This window comes from Chiloscyllium plagiosum, chromosome 1, assembly GCF_004010195.1.
Source record: "Chiloscyllium plagiosum isolate BGI_BamShark_2017 chromosome 1, ASM401019v2, whole genome shotgun sequence".
NCBI classification, from domain to species: domain Eukaryota; kingdom Metazoa; phylum Chordata; class Chondrichthyes; order Orectolobiformes; family Hemiscylliidae; genus Chiloscyllium; species Chiloscyllium plagiosum.
Window position 1 is genome coordinate 30,734,766 of NC_057710.1, and position 16,713 is coordinate 30,751,478.

Below are 16,713 nucleotides of genomic sequence, written 5' to 3' on the forward strand. Positions count from 1 at the left end.
TTTTAGTGAAGATCAGATGACATCAAAGATACAGAGTCCATCTGAGGTTGAGTTCTATGGGAGGTCAACAGACAAGAAACCAGAAGATGAGTCTGAAGCACACTTTTCTGGAGAGACTTTTCTAGCAGTGAAACCAGAACAATATCTGGAGTATGATATACAGATGTCAAATCTGTACTGCTTTGCAATGGACAGCCCCCCTTGCAGTCTCACATCATTGCCTCATCAAGAAGAGCTGCACCATTTAAACATAGATACTCCAGAGGCAATGAACACCCAAGGGAGACTTGCAAAAACTGAATACCACTGGAGAACTACAGAAACTCTGACTCAGACTGACCCTCTAGTAGTAAAATGTGAAAATAGTCTTTCAAACATTGCTTCTGAAAACAGCCCTGTAACTGTCAGGCCTTTCATGAACACCAAATACCACTTAAGGAAGTCATGCATAGATGTCTCAACAGGTGTCAGATTCCATCACAGTCCAACAGAAATCAGGACTGAAACACAACCTAAGGAAGTCAAAGCTCAAGGCTTTGCACTGACAAACCAAGAATATCCTTCAATGGAATTAATGAGAGACACTGACTCAGCAGCAACTGAAACTCAAGAGATTCCCATAGATCTGCAATATCACTCGAGACCAAAGTATGGCAAAGAAAATTTAAAATTATGTAATTCTTTAACAAATGAATTTCAAGGAAATCTTGTGGATGTTCAATCTATTATGAATTCATTACCAATAGAAGACGATGAAACTACTCTATCATGCAAATCCTACAATGGTCCTGCAGAAATCAGACCTCACAACCATTGTCGTACAGTGTTGCATGAGGATTGCATTGGAGAAGACTTGGAGATTTCAGATTGGGAAAATCAAATAAAACATCCACTTAGTTTTGTAGGAGTTGATCCAGATGTGAGACTTGATGAGAGTCTGGAAACTTTAACATATCAAAAGATTCCTGAAAATAACCTGCAAGAGCCAAACTTCATTTGTTATATAGATTCTTGGATCCATGGAAATCCTGTACCTGATGTCTCACATGTAATCTCTGAGAATGAGCTGGAATATGTAGAGTTGCACGGTTCTGCAGACATCCAACCCAGTTGCAGTTCTGAAGGCCTCGGGACTATGATAAATTCTTCACAGCTTGGGACTTGTGCAAGTCCCATGACAGTTGGATCCTGTAACAGGCTGACCACAGTACGATATGAAGACATTTTCAGTGATGATCTGAATAATTCAAATCTAGACAATCTTGTGCTAATGAGACCATGTGGGAGTCTTGCAGAAATTAAGTCTCAGGGAAACATTGTCTCTGATATACCTCAGGGGAATGCTGTGAAAGTCATACCTGAAAGAAGTGCTGTAAATTACCTCAGTGTAAATGAAAATCTTCAGCGGAAACGGTCAGAAGTCAAATGTACACAGTATCTTGCCAGTACAACCAGTTCTGAAGAAAATTTAAATATAACAAAAATACCCTATAACCCTCTAGAAGTTAGACAGCTCCAAAGTCCTGCAGAAGTTAATTCTGAAGGAATTAATGTAGTCAATGACCTAAAAGACATAGAAAAGTTACATAATGTCATTAAAATGAATGACCATAAAAAAGCAATAAGATGCCATAACATTCCTGTGGAAGTGAATCCTGAAGGAAATCTTTTCAAATGTAGAGCTCCAAGCAGTGGTACAATTATCATACCTGCTGAGAGTGCAGTCAAGATCCAGGACAATGAACAGTCTTCACAAGTTAGGCCCACTGGCAGTCATGTGGCATTCACACCCCAGGGGACAGTTCCAGTCACTACCATGGGGAATCCTGAAGAGAGCTCAAAGGCAACTATCAATATTTCTATACAAGTCATTCTCCCATCAGAAGCAACTACTGAAGAAAATTTTCTAAAGATCCGACCAAAACAGAATCTTACAGAGGAACTAGAGCTAAATGTGATGAGCAAACCACCAGGTAGAATTAACGGGAATCCTCAACCAGTCAAACCATGTGTAAACCCTACAAATTTAAGACCAACTGTTAGTACTTTACCACCTAGTTCCCATGACAATTCTATATTAGAGCCATATGTAAAATGTTCTGAAGAAGCCCCATTAGAAAACACTATAAGATACCCAAGAACAATTGGACTTTGCAACAGTCCTATAAAGGTTAAACCTCAGCAAAGTGCTATAGCATTAGGTCTTCAAAATAATTCAAGAAAAGGCCAGACATCAAACTTCATAAAACCTGACTCTGGTACCTCACATGGGAGCTTCTTAGACATCACTTCTGAAAGAGATTTCACAATTTTCAGATGTCAGGAATGCACTGAAGATCTTGAAATGCCAAATTTGGCAAATGAAGAGACAGCCACTATCTGTCAGGATGATCTATCAGTATGGCCAAAAGAAGCCATCAGAAAGAAGCATTTACAGACTCCTGAAAAAGTCAATCAGGAAAACTGTCTTACTGAAGTGAGACCAGAAGAGAATCCTGCAGGAACCACATTCTCTTTGTGCCATGAAAAATTTGCAAGTAAATCAAACCTTGATACTTCTTCCACAGTTGTTTCTCAAGTCAGTGATGCTGCTGTAACAGTCAAGGGCTCTGGAGAAGAACTGCAGTCAAATAACCTTCCGGTAGATGCCCATTATGGGAAGGTTAACATTGCTGCATTCAATGAGAGTGCAGTACAATACCAGAAGAACTTAAATCTTAACAGCTCTGTAGCCAACAGTTGTTCAGGAAACTTTGTAGGAATTAACAGGACACTTGTACCACTTGGGAAGTCTGGAAAGAATCTGAACATCACTATAAAACTCCATCAAACTCCTAACAAATCTAAGCCTCAAATAATAATCACACCTAAAAGCAATGCTGTGGCAAGAAATCATCAGGCAAGTTCTTTTGAAGCCAATTTGGAAGAGAATCCTGCAAAGGTTAAATCACTTTTAAATTGTCCACAGCAAGCAAACAACTCAAACGTATATGGTATGGAAGAAGACAACCAAAATAAACATTGCATTTTGAGTTCTATGGATGTTACAACTGGAAATGACTCAGAGATACCAAACCTAAATCATTCTGTCGATACTAGTTTCAATCAGAGTCAAACCGACATCAATCTTAAAGATACACCTGCAGCAAACACACCTCCAATGTGTCACACAGAGGACAGTAATCAAAAGATTCCTAACACACTCGAGCTGCAAGAGTATCTTGTAACAATGAAACCTGAAGACAGTGCTAATGCAAGCACATTATCAGGGAGTCTTTCTGAATTCAATTCTCAGAGTAGCCTGAGTGCAGTCACTGCTGAATCAATTTCTAGTGAAAACCAAAGTATATTAATTCTGCCCAATCTTGCAACAGGTAATCAACAAGGGAGTGTTACTTTAGGAACATCAGATAAATTTCATAAGCAAGATTTGAGTCCTAAGGCACTCAAACCTGAAGTTAATCCTTTAGGTGACACATCACTTCAGAATCCTGGTTTGCCTACTACTGAAAGAGGTCTTGCTGCAGATACACCTCAGTGGGGTTCTGCTGAAGAACTAAAGAAGTTAAATCTGAAGGATTTTCTGGCAGCAGCCATTGATCAAGATAGTGACAATACTATAACAATGGATAAAACTGATGGTGGTTTAAACAATTCAAGTGTGATTAGTTCTATAGATGTGACACCTCAAGGAAGTTCAGAAATGAGAAAAATAGTGCTGAACAGTCCTTTAGCAAGAACATCTCAGGATAGTCTTTTGGAAGTCAGTTCTGAGGAAGGCCATAAAACAATTAGATCTCTTGAGAATTCTGGAATGCAACTCAACAATTCAAACATACATGGTATAGATGAACTTCAACAAGATGATACTGTCAATGTGCAGAAACCTCAGGGGAATATGATAGAAGATATACCTAATGATGACTCAGATAAATCAGGTTTGAGTAATCCAACAGAAGTCAGTTTCAGTGAAAATGAGGTGGACATCAATCCTGAACACATTCCTGGAGCAAATACAACACAAAGAAGTGACATAACAATGAGGAACAATGTAAGTCCTACAAACTTGATCCCTCAACAGGCTTCAACTGAACACAAACCTGAAACTAATCCTAAAGGAAACATAGCAATCAACAGTGCTCCTGCACCTACTTCTGAAAGAAGTACTAGTGCAGCCATACCTCAATGGAGTTCAGATAAAGAACTAAATAAGGATAATGCTCTTCCAATAAAACCAGCAACAATTCCTAAAGAAGATATGTGTTTACCAAATATGGACAGCTTTGTAAATATACTGGAGAGACCTAAGGAGAGTATAAACCTAATGAACTCAAACATTACTGGTTTTGAAGCAGGGAAATTTCAGGGCAGTCCTTTCTCAGTGATTATTACCAAAGAAAACATTTCAACAGTTGGATCCTTTGAGAATTCCGCAAAGAGGCTGAATGGTACAGTAAATAAAACACAGGAAGAGGTTTCTGCACTGGAGACACTTCAGACAATTCATATCAATATTGTGGCAGAGACGCCACTTGGGAGTCCCACATTAAATTCTTCTGAAAGAAGCTTTAATTCATTGACACCTCAGTGGCATAATGATGAAGAACAGAGAAAACCAAATCAAAGCAGCCTCAAAGCAGGCAGTCATCAGCAGAGTAATGTTACAGGAACCCAAGAAGGGACTTCTGAAGAAGGTAGGAGAGCATCCATAGTAATTATTTTTATAAATGACAATTCTGACTTGGGTAACAACTTGGAAGAGCTTGATCCTAATAGTTTCTTAGCAAGATATTACAAGAGAAGACTTGCGGAAGTTAATTTTGAAGAAGATCTTGAGATATTTAGATCCTATGGAAATTTTGGATATCAGTTTGCCATTTTATCCATTAATAATGTAGGAGAAGCCAACGAACAGGATTCAGATGAAGCAGAGGGGAACTTGGGCAAAGATATTTCTGAAGATCTACCAAGCACGTCAATATTGAATATTCCTGAAGTTATCCACCTGAAAGCAAGTCGTGCAGAAATCGATCTTACACATTTTCTGATAGTAAACATACCTCAGGAGCGTTACATAGATTATAATTACAGTGAGAATAATCCAAAATTCATGCCTCAAGCAAGATTCATGGTCGACAAATCTGATGTTAGACACAAAGATAGTGCACTGTTTGGCAGTCCTGCTGCAACTGTTCCTGAACAAGTGCTTGGAGTAGGTACAGCTCAGAGGAGTTCTGATGAAGAACTGAAAAAGCCAAATCTGAAGAATCTTGAAGCAGTCAACCATTGGGGAGACATATTATTAGTAACACTAGAAACATTATCTGGGGATTTGATTAAATCAACTACTAATAGTTCTGTAAATACCACACTTAACGACACTGCAGACTTAGGAGAGTCTGATCCTAATAGTCTCATAGCAAGAACATATCAGGCGTGTCCTTTGCAAATCAATTCAGAAGAGGGTTTAACAAGAGATAAATCCCATGAGGATTCTGAACAGCAATTAGATGATTCCACCATTAATGATGTAGAAGTAAGCCAAAAGGAAATTTCAGGGGAGAAACCTGAAGACAATCCGCAAAATAGTATACCTGAAAATGATTCACTGTCAAATTTCAAATATCTTGTAGATATTAGCCATCATCAGAGTCAAACAAATACCAGGCTTAAACACAATCCTGTACCTAGCACTTCTCAGATATGCCACACTGAGATCACAGACCATAGAGGTCCTGCAGAATTAAAATCTCAAGATTTTGAGGCACTCAAACCTGAAAGTAATTCACAAGCTGGCTCATTACTAGCAAGTCCTTCTGTGTTTGATTTTCAAAGTAACCTTGGTGCAACATCACCTCAGTGGAGTTCTAACAGAGAGGTGGAGCTGTCACATCTGAAGACAATTTTGGCAGACAGTTTACAGACGCCAAGTGCAACAGGAAGCCAAGTAAAGTCACTTGGAGAAGATCAAAGGACGTCAATTACACAAAGTCCTGTGGATTTTACACCAGCGGGAAGTATAGACATGGGAAAACTAAACATTAATAGTCATAATGAAGGAAAGTATCAAGGGAGTTCTTTGCATATCAGTTCTGAAGATCGTCTTACAACAGTTAGATCCGGTCGGAGTTCTGCACAGCTACTTAACAGGTCCACGCTGCTTGGTTTGGAAACAGAGAAACTGCAGAAGAATCCTGAAGAGATTTTGTCTACGTTTGACTCCAGTTCATCAGTTTTGAATACTGATGAAGATACTGGCCTCAAACGGAGTCAAGCAGATATCAACCTTACACGTATTTCTAAAGTAAACACATCTCAGAGAAGTTACACAGATGTCAAACTTGATCAGAATAATGGAAAAATAATGTCTCAAAAGAGTTCTATGACATCAAAACTTGAGGTTAGTGCTCAAGGAAAAATACCATTTGAGATTTCTGCTGAAAATATTGCTTCAATGACATCTCAGCAGCACTCTGACAAAGAACTGAAAAAGTCAAGTCAGAATGACCTTGGAGCAGTCAGCCATCAGCAGAGTGCTGTTACAATAACATCAGAAAGGACTTCTAGAGAAGACAAGAAACAATCCTTGCTGATTACTTCGATAGATACCATTCCTAACAGAAGTAATGTTTTGGGAAGATTTGATCCTAATAATTCCTCACAAAGAAAAGATCAGAGGTATCCTTCGGTCGTGAACTTTGAAGAGAGTTTTAGGACAATTAGTTTGCATAGAAATTCTGGGCAGCAACTAGAAAATTCATACAAAGATGGTAGAGCAGCAGTCAAAAAACGTTCCATTTCTGTAATTGACGGGCCACATGAGAATTTGATACAAGATCAGTCTAGCTCAGAAATGTCATTTTTTACTTTAATGGAATCTATCAGTCTCAAAGCGAGTCATGCTGATGTCAATCTTACACGTTTATTAAACATGTCTCAGAGAAATCAGATAGATACCAAACTCAATGAGAGTTATACAAAATTCATACCTAAAGAGAGTTTGATAGCACTCGATTATCATAAAGAGAGTATAATATCTGTTGCAACTGTTTTTGAAGCAAGCCTTGATGCTGATACATATGATTGGAGTTCTGACACTGAAGTAAAAACGTCAAATCTGAAAAGAGGCAAATCTGTTCATCAAGGTAGTGTTACCACATTAATAGCAGAAAAGTCTACTGGTGATATGAAGAAATCAAGTGTGGATTCATCAACAAGTGTCACAGGTAAACGCAGTGCTGACTTGAGAATGCTAATTCTTAATAGTCCCACAGCAAATAAATATCAGGGAAGGCCCTTCACTTCCAATTCTGAAGAGCACCTCACACGAATTAGATCCCATCTGAGTTCTATACAACAATTAAATCTATCAAACCTGCCTGATATAGCAGAAGTCAACCAAGACAAAATAGTTGGGGGCCATGAAGAAAATCTGAGGGATATTACATCTGGACATAACTTGAAGATGTTGGATCGCATGTATCCATTAATGGCCAGCATCAGTCAAACCTATGTGAATGTTGCGCTTAAAGATGCTGGTGAAGTCAGCACACCTCAGATGAGTCACACTGAGCTCAGACAGTATAAGAGTTTTACCATATACAAATCTGCACAATTTCTTACAGCTGGCTCAAAGGCAGGGAGTAGTTCTCGAAGTAGTCTCGGTACAATATCAGTTATATGGAGCTCTGATGAAGATCTGAAGAGGTCAAATCTGCGGCAATTTACAGGAGCCAGTCTTCAGGGCAGTAATGTTACTTTAGGACCAGAGAGATCTAGAGAAAGTGTGAGAACAACAAATATGGATAGTTCTACAGATGACACAACTAAAGGGAGTATAAACCTGAGGAAGGGAAACATCAGGAATTCTAGAGAACAGCTAAGTGATTTCCAGCTGCATATTCTTGAAGAAGTCAAACAAGAGGAAACCTCTGGAGCGGAAATGACACAGAACAGTCCTAAAACAGATACATTGGAAAAAGGCTTAGATATGTCAAATTTAAATCAGCCTGAAGGTATCCGTTTCAATAGAAGTCAAGCAGATTTCCTGCCTAAGCATGTTTCTGCAGCAAACACTCCCAAGCAGAGTTCCATAAGGCTGGATGATATTCTTATGAACCTTCAGCCTCATAAGGCTCCTCAGCCTCTCAAATCTGAAGGTTGTCCCAGTGAAGGCACATCACTTGCGAAACCCCTTGCTGCTGAAACTCACAGACGTCTTGCTGCAGGCACACCACAGCAGAATTCTGACGAAGAGCTAAAGAAATCAAATCACAGTCCTGAGGATGTCGGACTCGATGAGAATCTTCCAAAGGTTGAGCCTAATCAGACTACTGCAGCAGAGCAGCCTCAGAAGAACCAGATGGAAATCACACTTAATGGCAGTCTTACAAAAATCAATGCTGAATGTTGCACTGAAGCAGCCAGACATGAAGAGAATATTTTAGGAGCAACATTGCATGGGGAAGATTTTGTTGAAGCCTCTAATAAAATGCACAAGTCAGCAGCACTCCTATACAATTCCAAGGAAGGTCTGATGAATGAGAATTGTCTTCCCAAAGTGGCGTCGGAATTGCATACCAGAGATGTCAGCTCTGAACCGAGCATTGGTGAAGTCAGACCTCACCTCAGTTTTGAAGAACTCATGACTGAATTAAATATTGGTGAAGTAAGATCTGATTTGAGCTTTGGAGAAGTTATAGTTGAAATAAATATTGGAGAAGTTAGGTCTGATTGGAGTATTGGAGAGGTGAGGTTTGAGGTGGGGTAGACCTGAAGAGCTCACAAAAGATATTGCAATGAGATCTTGAAATGGTGCTGCACACAGTTGATAAATAGAGTTCAAATGAGCAATTGACTTATTTTTGAGTTTATTCTTTTGTCTTTCTGCTTTTCATAATCCAACATATGATAAACATAATTATTCTTGGCGCAATTAAAAAAGCTTGTAATATTTTAATACACATTGCCATATCAGTTTCAAAACACCTTTGAAGATCGCTGATGTTCATAAGCTCTTTTGAAATCTATATTAAATTACTGAAAGAAAGTTGAAGAAATATATGTATATATAAAATTGAATATGAAAAAGTAGTTTGCAGTGCTCCTCCTCCTCAAAGTCGTCATGTCTTCTTTTATCTTGCAGTAACCTGACAGACCACTCCCATCCAAATTCTACTGCCCCCTACTCCCCTTGGTGGAAACTACATTGAACTTTGCCCCCAAATATCTTAACTGGACCTTGGCACTACACCTGATGATGCCCATCCTGTTCCGCTATGCTCCCCCTATCCCCCTATGGAGGCCACTGTAGTGATCATTAACAGTAAACACCCCTCCTGGTCCCCCATAGCTACAATGCCCTCCAATGCCTTCCCAAGCCTTGACTCTCACACGGGAGAAAGTGAGGTCTGCAGATGCTGGAGATCAGAGCTGAAAATGTGTTGCTGGAAAAGCGCAGCAGGTCAGGCAGCATCCAGGGAACAGGAGAGTCGACGTTTCAGGTATAAGGCTGTTCCCTGGATGCTGCCTGACCTGCTGCGCTTTTCCAGCAACACATTTTGACTCTCACACCCCTTTTGGCAGTGATACCTCCAACCCCTACACGCTGCTTGTTTAGACCTCCCTCACATCATCCTGACTGATCAATGGACAGAACCCCAGGATATTATTCAACTCAGATCTCCACCGCCCACATCACTCAGATCCGTATCAAATTCCACCCTATAATTCTTCCAACTAAAATAATTTCAAAATTTCTTTACTGAACATTTTGAAAAAAATTTCAAAAGTACAACATATTCTATAATTTCTAAATGATCTCTTTGAGGCATCTTTGGCCGAAGTGTTATTTAGGTCACCATACACAGGCTGAGGAATTCCATAATATTTTAATGTAATTCTGACATTTAATTGTACATGAAACACCATGAAATATGGAAGATCTGTTTTCTTTCGCAAAAAATTAATCTCTTTATACTATCCTTTTTTTTGTCTATCTACACGATCCACATATAGGCTCTTCATATTCTCTCCCTTACAGAATGTTTGAAGGTTGGTAGGAACTTCCTGGAGCCCCCTCCCAAACTGCATTGTGAGTCTCTGCAAAGCACTTGGACTGCGGCATTTCAAGAAAGCAACTCACTGCCACCTTCTTCAAGGGCCAGTGGGATAGGCAGTAAATGCTGGCCCAGCCAGTGTTTTCACTGACATGTATGGATGTTTCACTTGATAAGACTTGATCAGAATGAACTCACCTTTGCACCAGTGCCTGCATCTTTCTTCTGTCCTGTCTTCACTGTCACTTTGTACAATATGTCGCCATCTGCTGCAGTTCCAGGCCTGGAATGCTCAGTTCGATAGTGGGATGATTGCGGATACACAGCACTTTTAGGACGCTGAATGTCATAATGAATTGAAACTCATTATAATTTTGAATCAAGCTTGTCATTTAGCTAGCTTTGTCAAACTAAGTAAACTCATAGTAATATCACAAAGAACATACAAAGGCCATTCAGGTTAAAAATCCAGTCACAATGGTGTGTCTAACTACCAGACTGGAAAGAACAGATAGTTCCAGTAGAGTGGGGGAAGGGGAGAAAGGACATGGTGACAGAGAATGTAACAAGTAAGCTAAAAAAAGGGAACGGGAGTGTGTTCACAATCTGAAGGTGCTGAACACAATGCAAAGTCCAGAAGGTTATAAAGTGCCTAGTCTGTAGATGAGATGTTGTTCCTCCAGTTTGCGCTGTGATTCACTGGAACACTGCAGCATGCCATGGGCATGCGAGCAGGATGTGGTGTTAAAATGATCAGCTACAGGAAGGTCGGGGTCCCGTTTACACACAGACCACAAAGCAGTCACCCAGTCTGCGTTTGGGTTCTCCAATTTGGAGTAGGTCATATTGGGTGCAGTGAATACAATAGACCAGATTGGGAGGAGAAGCTTGTCTATACTTGTGGCCTGATTGAGTTTTCTTATTCATTAAGGGGATGATGGCTGTGTAAGTCGACATTTATTGCCCATCCCAGAAGGCAGTTAAGGGTTAACTACATTGTTGGTCTGGAGTCACATGTAGAGCAGGCCAGATAAGGATTCTGGATTAGTGATGCTGGAAGAGCACAGCAGTTCAGGCAGCATACAAAGAGCTTTGAAATCGACGTTTCAGGCTTTTGCCCGAAACGTCGATTTCGAAGCTTCTTGGATGCTGCCTGAACTGCTGTGTTCTTCCTGCATCACTAATCCAGAATCTGGCTTCCAGCATCTGCAGTCATTGTTTTTACCAGGCCAGATAAGGATGTCAGTTTACTTTTCTAAAGGACATTACTAAGCCAGATGGGATTTCCATGAAAATTTGGCAATGCTTTCATGGTCATCATTAGATTCTTAAAATTGAATTCAAATTCCACCATCTGCCATGATGGGATTCAAACCTGGGTCCCCAGGGCATTAGATGGGTTGCTGGATTAACAATACAGTGATAATATCACTAGGCCACCATCTCCCTTAGCCTTTGTCAAATAATTTAATTTTCTTCACATGAAGGCAAGTTTAGCTCAGCTTGAAATCAGAACCCCAGAATCATGCTTGTTACATTTGTTTCAACTTTACCTAATGCATCAAGGAATTTATTCCAGGCAGAGATATCAAACAGAACAGCCTTCTTGATTGGCACCACATCCATAAATATTAACTCCCTCCATCATCAATTATCAGTCACAGCACTGTGCACTATCACAAGATGCAGAGCAGAAATTCACCAAGGATCCTTAGACAGCATCTTCCAAACACACAATCACACCACAAGGACAAGGGCAGCAGATACATGCAAACATCACTACCTTCAAGCTCCCCTCCAAGCCACTCACTATCCTGATTTGAAATATACCTCTATTCCTTCAGTGCCACTGGGTCAAAATCCTGGAACTCCTTCCTTAATGGTATAGTGATTGTAATGTGATCAACCAGGTGGACTTCACAAACTAGGAGTTCTGGGATTAGGGCTGTTAACCAGGGAGCCCAGGCTGACAGATAAGAACAGGAGTTGGTGGATCAGTGTCGAGAACTCTCCATGTGTAAATAAAGGGGGGCTTGGAGATGGGATACCGGCCTCTCTGGAGTTATTTCAAACAGCGTTTTGGGCAGTTCAAGGCGGCAGCTCACCTCCTCAAGGGTAATTAAGGATGGACAATAAACACCAACATCCCCTGAATGAATAAAAACAAATTGCTACTCCTATTCCCAATGTGGTCTCAGGGAAGTTTTATACAATCTGGACCGCTAGAGAGGGTGCAGAAGAGATTTGCCAGGATGGGGTGGCATCGTGGCTCTGTGGTTAGCACTGCTGCCTCACAGTGCCAGGGACACAGGTTCAATTCCAGCCTTCGGTGACTATCTATGTGAAGTTTGCACATTCTCCCTGTGGCTGCATGGGTTTCCTCTCACAGTCCAAAGATATGCAGGTTAGGTGAATTGGCCATGCTGAATTGCCCATAGTGTTCAGGGTTGGTTTTACCTAGGTTAGGTGCGTTAGTCAGGGGAAACGCAAAGTAATAGGGTAGGGGAATGGGTCTCGGTAGGATACTGTTTGGAGGGTCAGTGTGGACTTGTTGGGCCAAATGACCTGTTTCCACACTGTAGGGATTCCATGAAATTTTATGTTGCCTGGACTCGAGAGTTTCAATTACGAAGAGCGATTGGACAGATGAGGATTGTTCTCCTTGGAGCAGGAAAGAACTGAGAGAGGATATGATTGAAATGAATACAATTATGAGGTGCATTAATAGGGCAGGCAGAAATAATTTTTTTCTCTTTGATTGAGGGATCATTGACCGGGGCACAGATTTAAGGTACGGGGCATAGGTTTAGAGGAGATGTGAGTCCGAATATTTTCACTCAGAGGGTAGTTGGAATCTGGAACTCACTGTTTGTAAATATGGTGGAACAGAAACCCTGATAATATTTAATAAATATTTAGATGTGCATTTGCAATACCAGGCATACAATGCCATTGTCAAAAGTGCTGACCTTTTTTTAAGGTATAGATCTCTATGACTCAGTACAGTAATTTTATTTTTATCAAATATGTGAGAGCAATTCAAAGCTCATTGTAGAAAAGCAGCTCTGGAGAAGTATAAGATGGACTACAAGATCACTACCACTACTATCATTCAGTAACAAACATTTTCCCTTCAGCTCTGAACCACACATCCTCAACATGCTAATATGACATTAATTGAATATTTCACAATAACTGGAAACTTTCAACCAATAATGCGACAATTCAGTTCCATTTCTTCTCTCTTTGCTGAAGGGCATCTATTAACTTATACATATTTTTGTTTCATTTAGCAATCTTATCTCATTTGTCAACATTAAAACCAGTCTTTCAATTCTCAATTGCAGATACACACAGTTCTTGTTCTGTTCAGGGCATTGGGAATATCATTGGATTGCATACAAGGTACATTAAAAATGTTACCTTGTAATTCTATTATCTAGCTAACTTCATATAGTCAAGGAAAGGTTTCAGAAGTTGTGCATCTTCCCCATTAGATTAACACCGGGATTTTCATTACCTACTGGAAAGACAGTTGGTGTAAATTTACCAGCATGCTTTGGATCCCAATATCAAGACCAAATATAGCCCCCAAGCCCTCATGTGGATGCACCAATGCACCCAGGGGGGACGCTTCATTGGCACCAGCCAATTAAAAGACTAAACTCTTGACTGATTAATGATAGTGCCCTGCATTTCCAAGTTGCTAACCCAATCAGAGAGTGAGATGTCTGCAGCCTCAGGCACCAGAAACAACAACGGTAAACACAGCCCTGTTGATTCTGCTAAGAGCCTTGTGTCAAAATGAAGAGCATTCTCCCCTAGGCTAGCCTGATATAGTTATACCTGATGAATCATACCTTACCATCAATGTTCCAGACCTCTCCACCATCATCTCTCTAACCAGCATGACAGACCCAGCAGAGGTGGCAGCACAATGCATATAGTCAGGAGACAGAGAGTTGCCCTGGGAGTCTTCAACATTGACTCTGGATCCCCCAAAGTCTAATGGCATCAGATCAAACATCTACAAGAAAACAACTCTGTCCCCAGCTAATGATCAGTTCTCCTCTATTTTGAACACTGCTTGGAGGAAACATTGACGGTGTCAATGTTGTAAAGTATAACCGCAGTGGGGAAGAGAGGCTCAGCAGCATCACTAGTGACTGAGCTGGCCTAGTCCCAAAGGACATAGCTGCGAAACTAGGTCTGAGGCAGGTAGCAACGGAATCAACTACAGGGAAATAAGTAGTTGACATTGTTCTCACCAATGTACATATCACAGATTGGTCAAAATGCTGGAAATCCTTCCGAACAGCACCCTGGGTATCCCTACATGGCAAGGACTGCAGCAGTTCAGGAGGCAGCTCAACACCTTCTCCAGGACAAATAGGAATGGGCAAAAAGCACATCCCGTGATGAAGTGCCACGTTCAAATTGAGGATGTTCTACATCGTGCTGTGTGGCATTATCACCATTCTAAATGGGATAGAATTCAAGCAGGTCTAGCAACTCAAGAGTAATCATGAGATGCTGTGGGTCATCAACAGCAGCAGAATCTTTAGTTCATCACGTTCTGGAAACCTCATGGCCCAGCATATTCCCTCCAAAGGGGCAACTTTTTCATGCAGAGGGTGGTACGTGTATGGAATAAGCTGCCAGAGGAAATGGTGGAGGCTGGTACAATTGCAACATTTAAAAGGCATTTGGATGGGTATATGAATAGAAAGGATTTGGAGGATATGGGTCAGGTGCTGGCAGGTGGGACTAGATTGGGTTGGGATATCTGGTCAATATGGATGAGTTGGACCAAAAGGTCTTTTTCCATGCTGTACATTTCTATGATTCTCTGATTCTATGGACGAAAGAGTAAGGGTGCCTGCCCTTGACATCAATCTGACATTTGTCAGAATATTGCATCCAAGGAGCCTGACCAAAGTTGAAGTCACTGGGAATTCGAAGGAAACTCTCCCCTGGTAGAGTCATACCTGGCATGCAGGAAGATGGTTGTGGTTGATGGAGGTCAATCATCTCAGCTCCAGGACATCTCTGCAGGAATTCCTCAGGGTAATGTCCTAGGCCCAACCATCTTCAGCTGCTTCATCAATTACCTTCTCTCCATCACAATGTCAGAGATGGAAATCTCTGCTGATAGTTTCATAATATTCAACACCATTCACAATTTTTCAGATGCTAAAGCAGTACATGTCCAAATGAAAACAAAATACTGCAAGTGCTGTAAATCTGAAATAAAGACAGAAAATTCTGGAGAAATTCAGCCCGTCTGGCAGCATCTATGGACAGTGAACCAGAATTAAGATTTTGAGTCCAATGATTCCACTTTAGTTCTGAAGAAGAACTATACTGGATTCAAATCATTAATTTTGGTTCTCTCTCCACAGATACTTCCAGATCTGCTGAGTTTCTTCAGCACTTTCTATTTTTGCTTCAGAGGATTCTGGGTAATCCATGATGGGTGACAGGAAAAAAATATGGCTGTAAGAGCTGCTCCTATTTTGAGATACTTTCAGTGTTGGAGCTGATTTCCTTGAATTCTACAAGCAATAATTAATGATTTATAAGCTACTGCAATGTTTTAGAGCTTTGGGAAAATAAAGATCAAAACAATGGCACTTTAAAAAGGAGGAAGCAAGACAAAGGTTGTGACCACATGGGAAGTGATTCAAATGGAAAAAGAAACCTATATTGCTGTCTGACCTAGCAGTGAATCGGCCCATCACTGCCTTTGCTGTTTGAGTTTAAGTATCTCTGGACATCAGAGTTCATCTGGGAAAATTAATGAAAAGTGAAATTCACAGCTATCCTTGGAGATATCTGCATGGGAGAGCTCACAGCATGGTAGCAGCTAAGTGGATAGTTTTTATAGTGTAACCTTATTAATCTTTTTTGTAAAGCTACAATAGAAAATAGAATGGGTTCTTTTCTGTTTACATGTTTTATTGCGACCTGTCTCTTGATTAAATTTTCAAAATGTAAGACCAAGGTACTAAGTTAGCATGGAGTAGTATTTTAAAGCAGTAAGACTCTGGTATTTTCTAGATTGTGAAGGTGCAAAATGGCCTTTAGTAGAATGATGTGCTCTTCCTGTCAAATGTGGAAGATTAGGGAGAGTTTCTATGTTACTAATGATTATGTCTGCAGGAAATGTGTTTGAATCCTATTGGATCACATGGATTGGTTGGAAAGGTAATTAGAGGCAATGAGGAATTTGCAGGAGTTGGGGTAAAATGGATGCCAGTTGTAGGAAGGGAGAAAAACTGCAGATACAGTCAGATAGATGAGATACCTCCAGAAAAGGTAGGAGAGGGAGGCAGGCAGTGCAGGAATCTCCTGTGGCTATCCCCATCTCAAACAAGTATGCTGTTTTGGAAAATGCAGGGAGTGATGGACACTCAGGAGAACATAGCATGAGCAGCCAAGTTTCTGTATTGAGACTGGCTTTAATGTAATGAGGGGTACATCAGGTTCCAAGCAATCGATTGTGATAGGGGACTCTCTATCAGAGGCACAGACAGATGTTTCTGCAGCTGACAGCAAGACATCAGAATGGTGCCAGGATCAAGGATATCTCACAGAAGGTACAGAATATTCTCAAAAGGAAGAGGGACCTGCATGAGGTCATTGTACACACTGG

General features: G+C 40.6%; 1 protein-coding gene across 1 annotated transcript in view; it reads right to left on the reverse strand.

The window, feature by feature from the left end:
- LOC122562013 (lipoxygenase homology domain-containing protein 1-like) overlaps positions 1-16,713 on the reverse strand; it is a 222,353-nt gene that overhangs the window by 183,517 nt on the left and 22,123 nt on the right. The window contains exons 5-7 of the mRNA XM_043714444.1: positions 15,584-15,613; positions 15,459-15,483; positions 10,257-10,327 (exon numbers count right to left, since the gene is read on the reverse strand). Of these exons, the coding sequence (XP_043570379.1) occupies positions 10,257-10,327; positions 15,459-15,483; positions 15,584-15,613 (126 nt within the window). The remainder of the gene's footprint in view (positions 1-10,256; positions 10,328-15,458; positions 15,484-15,583; positions 15,614-16,713) is intronic.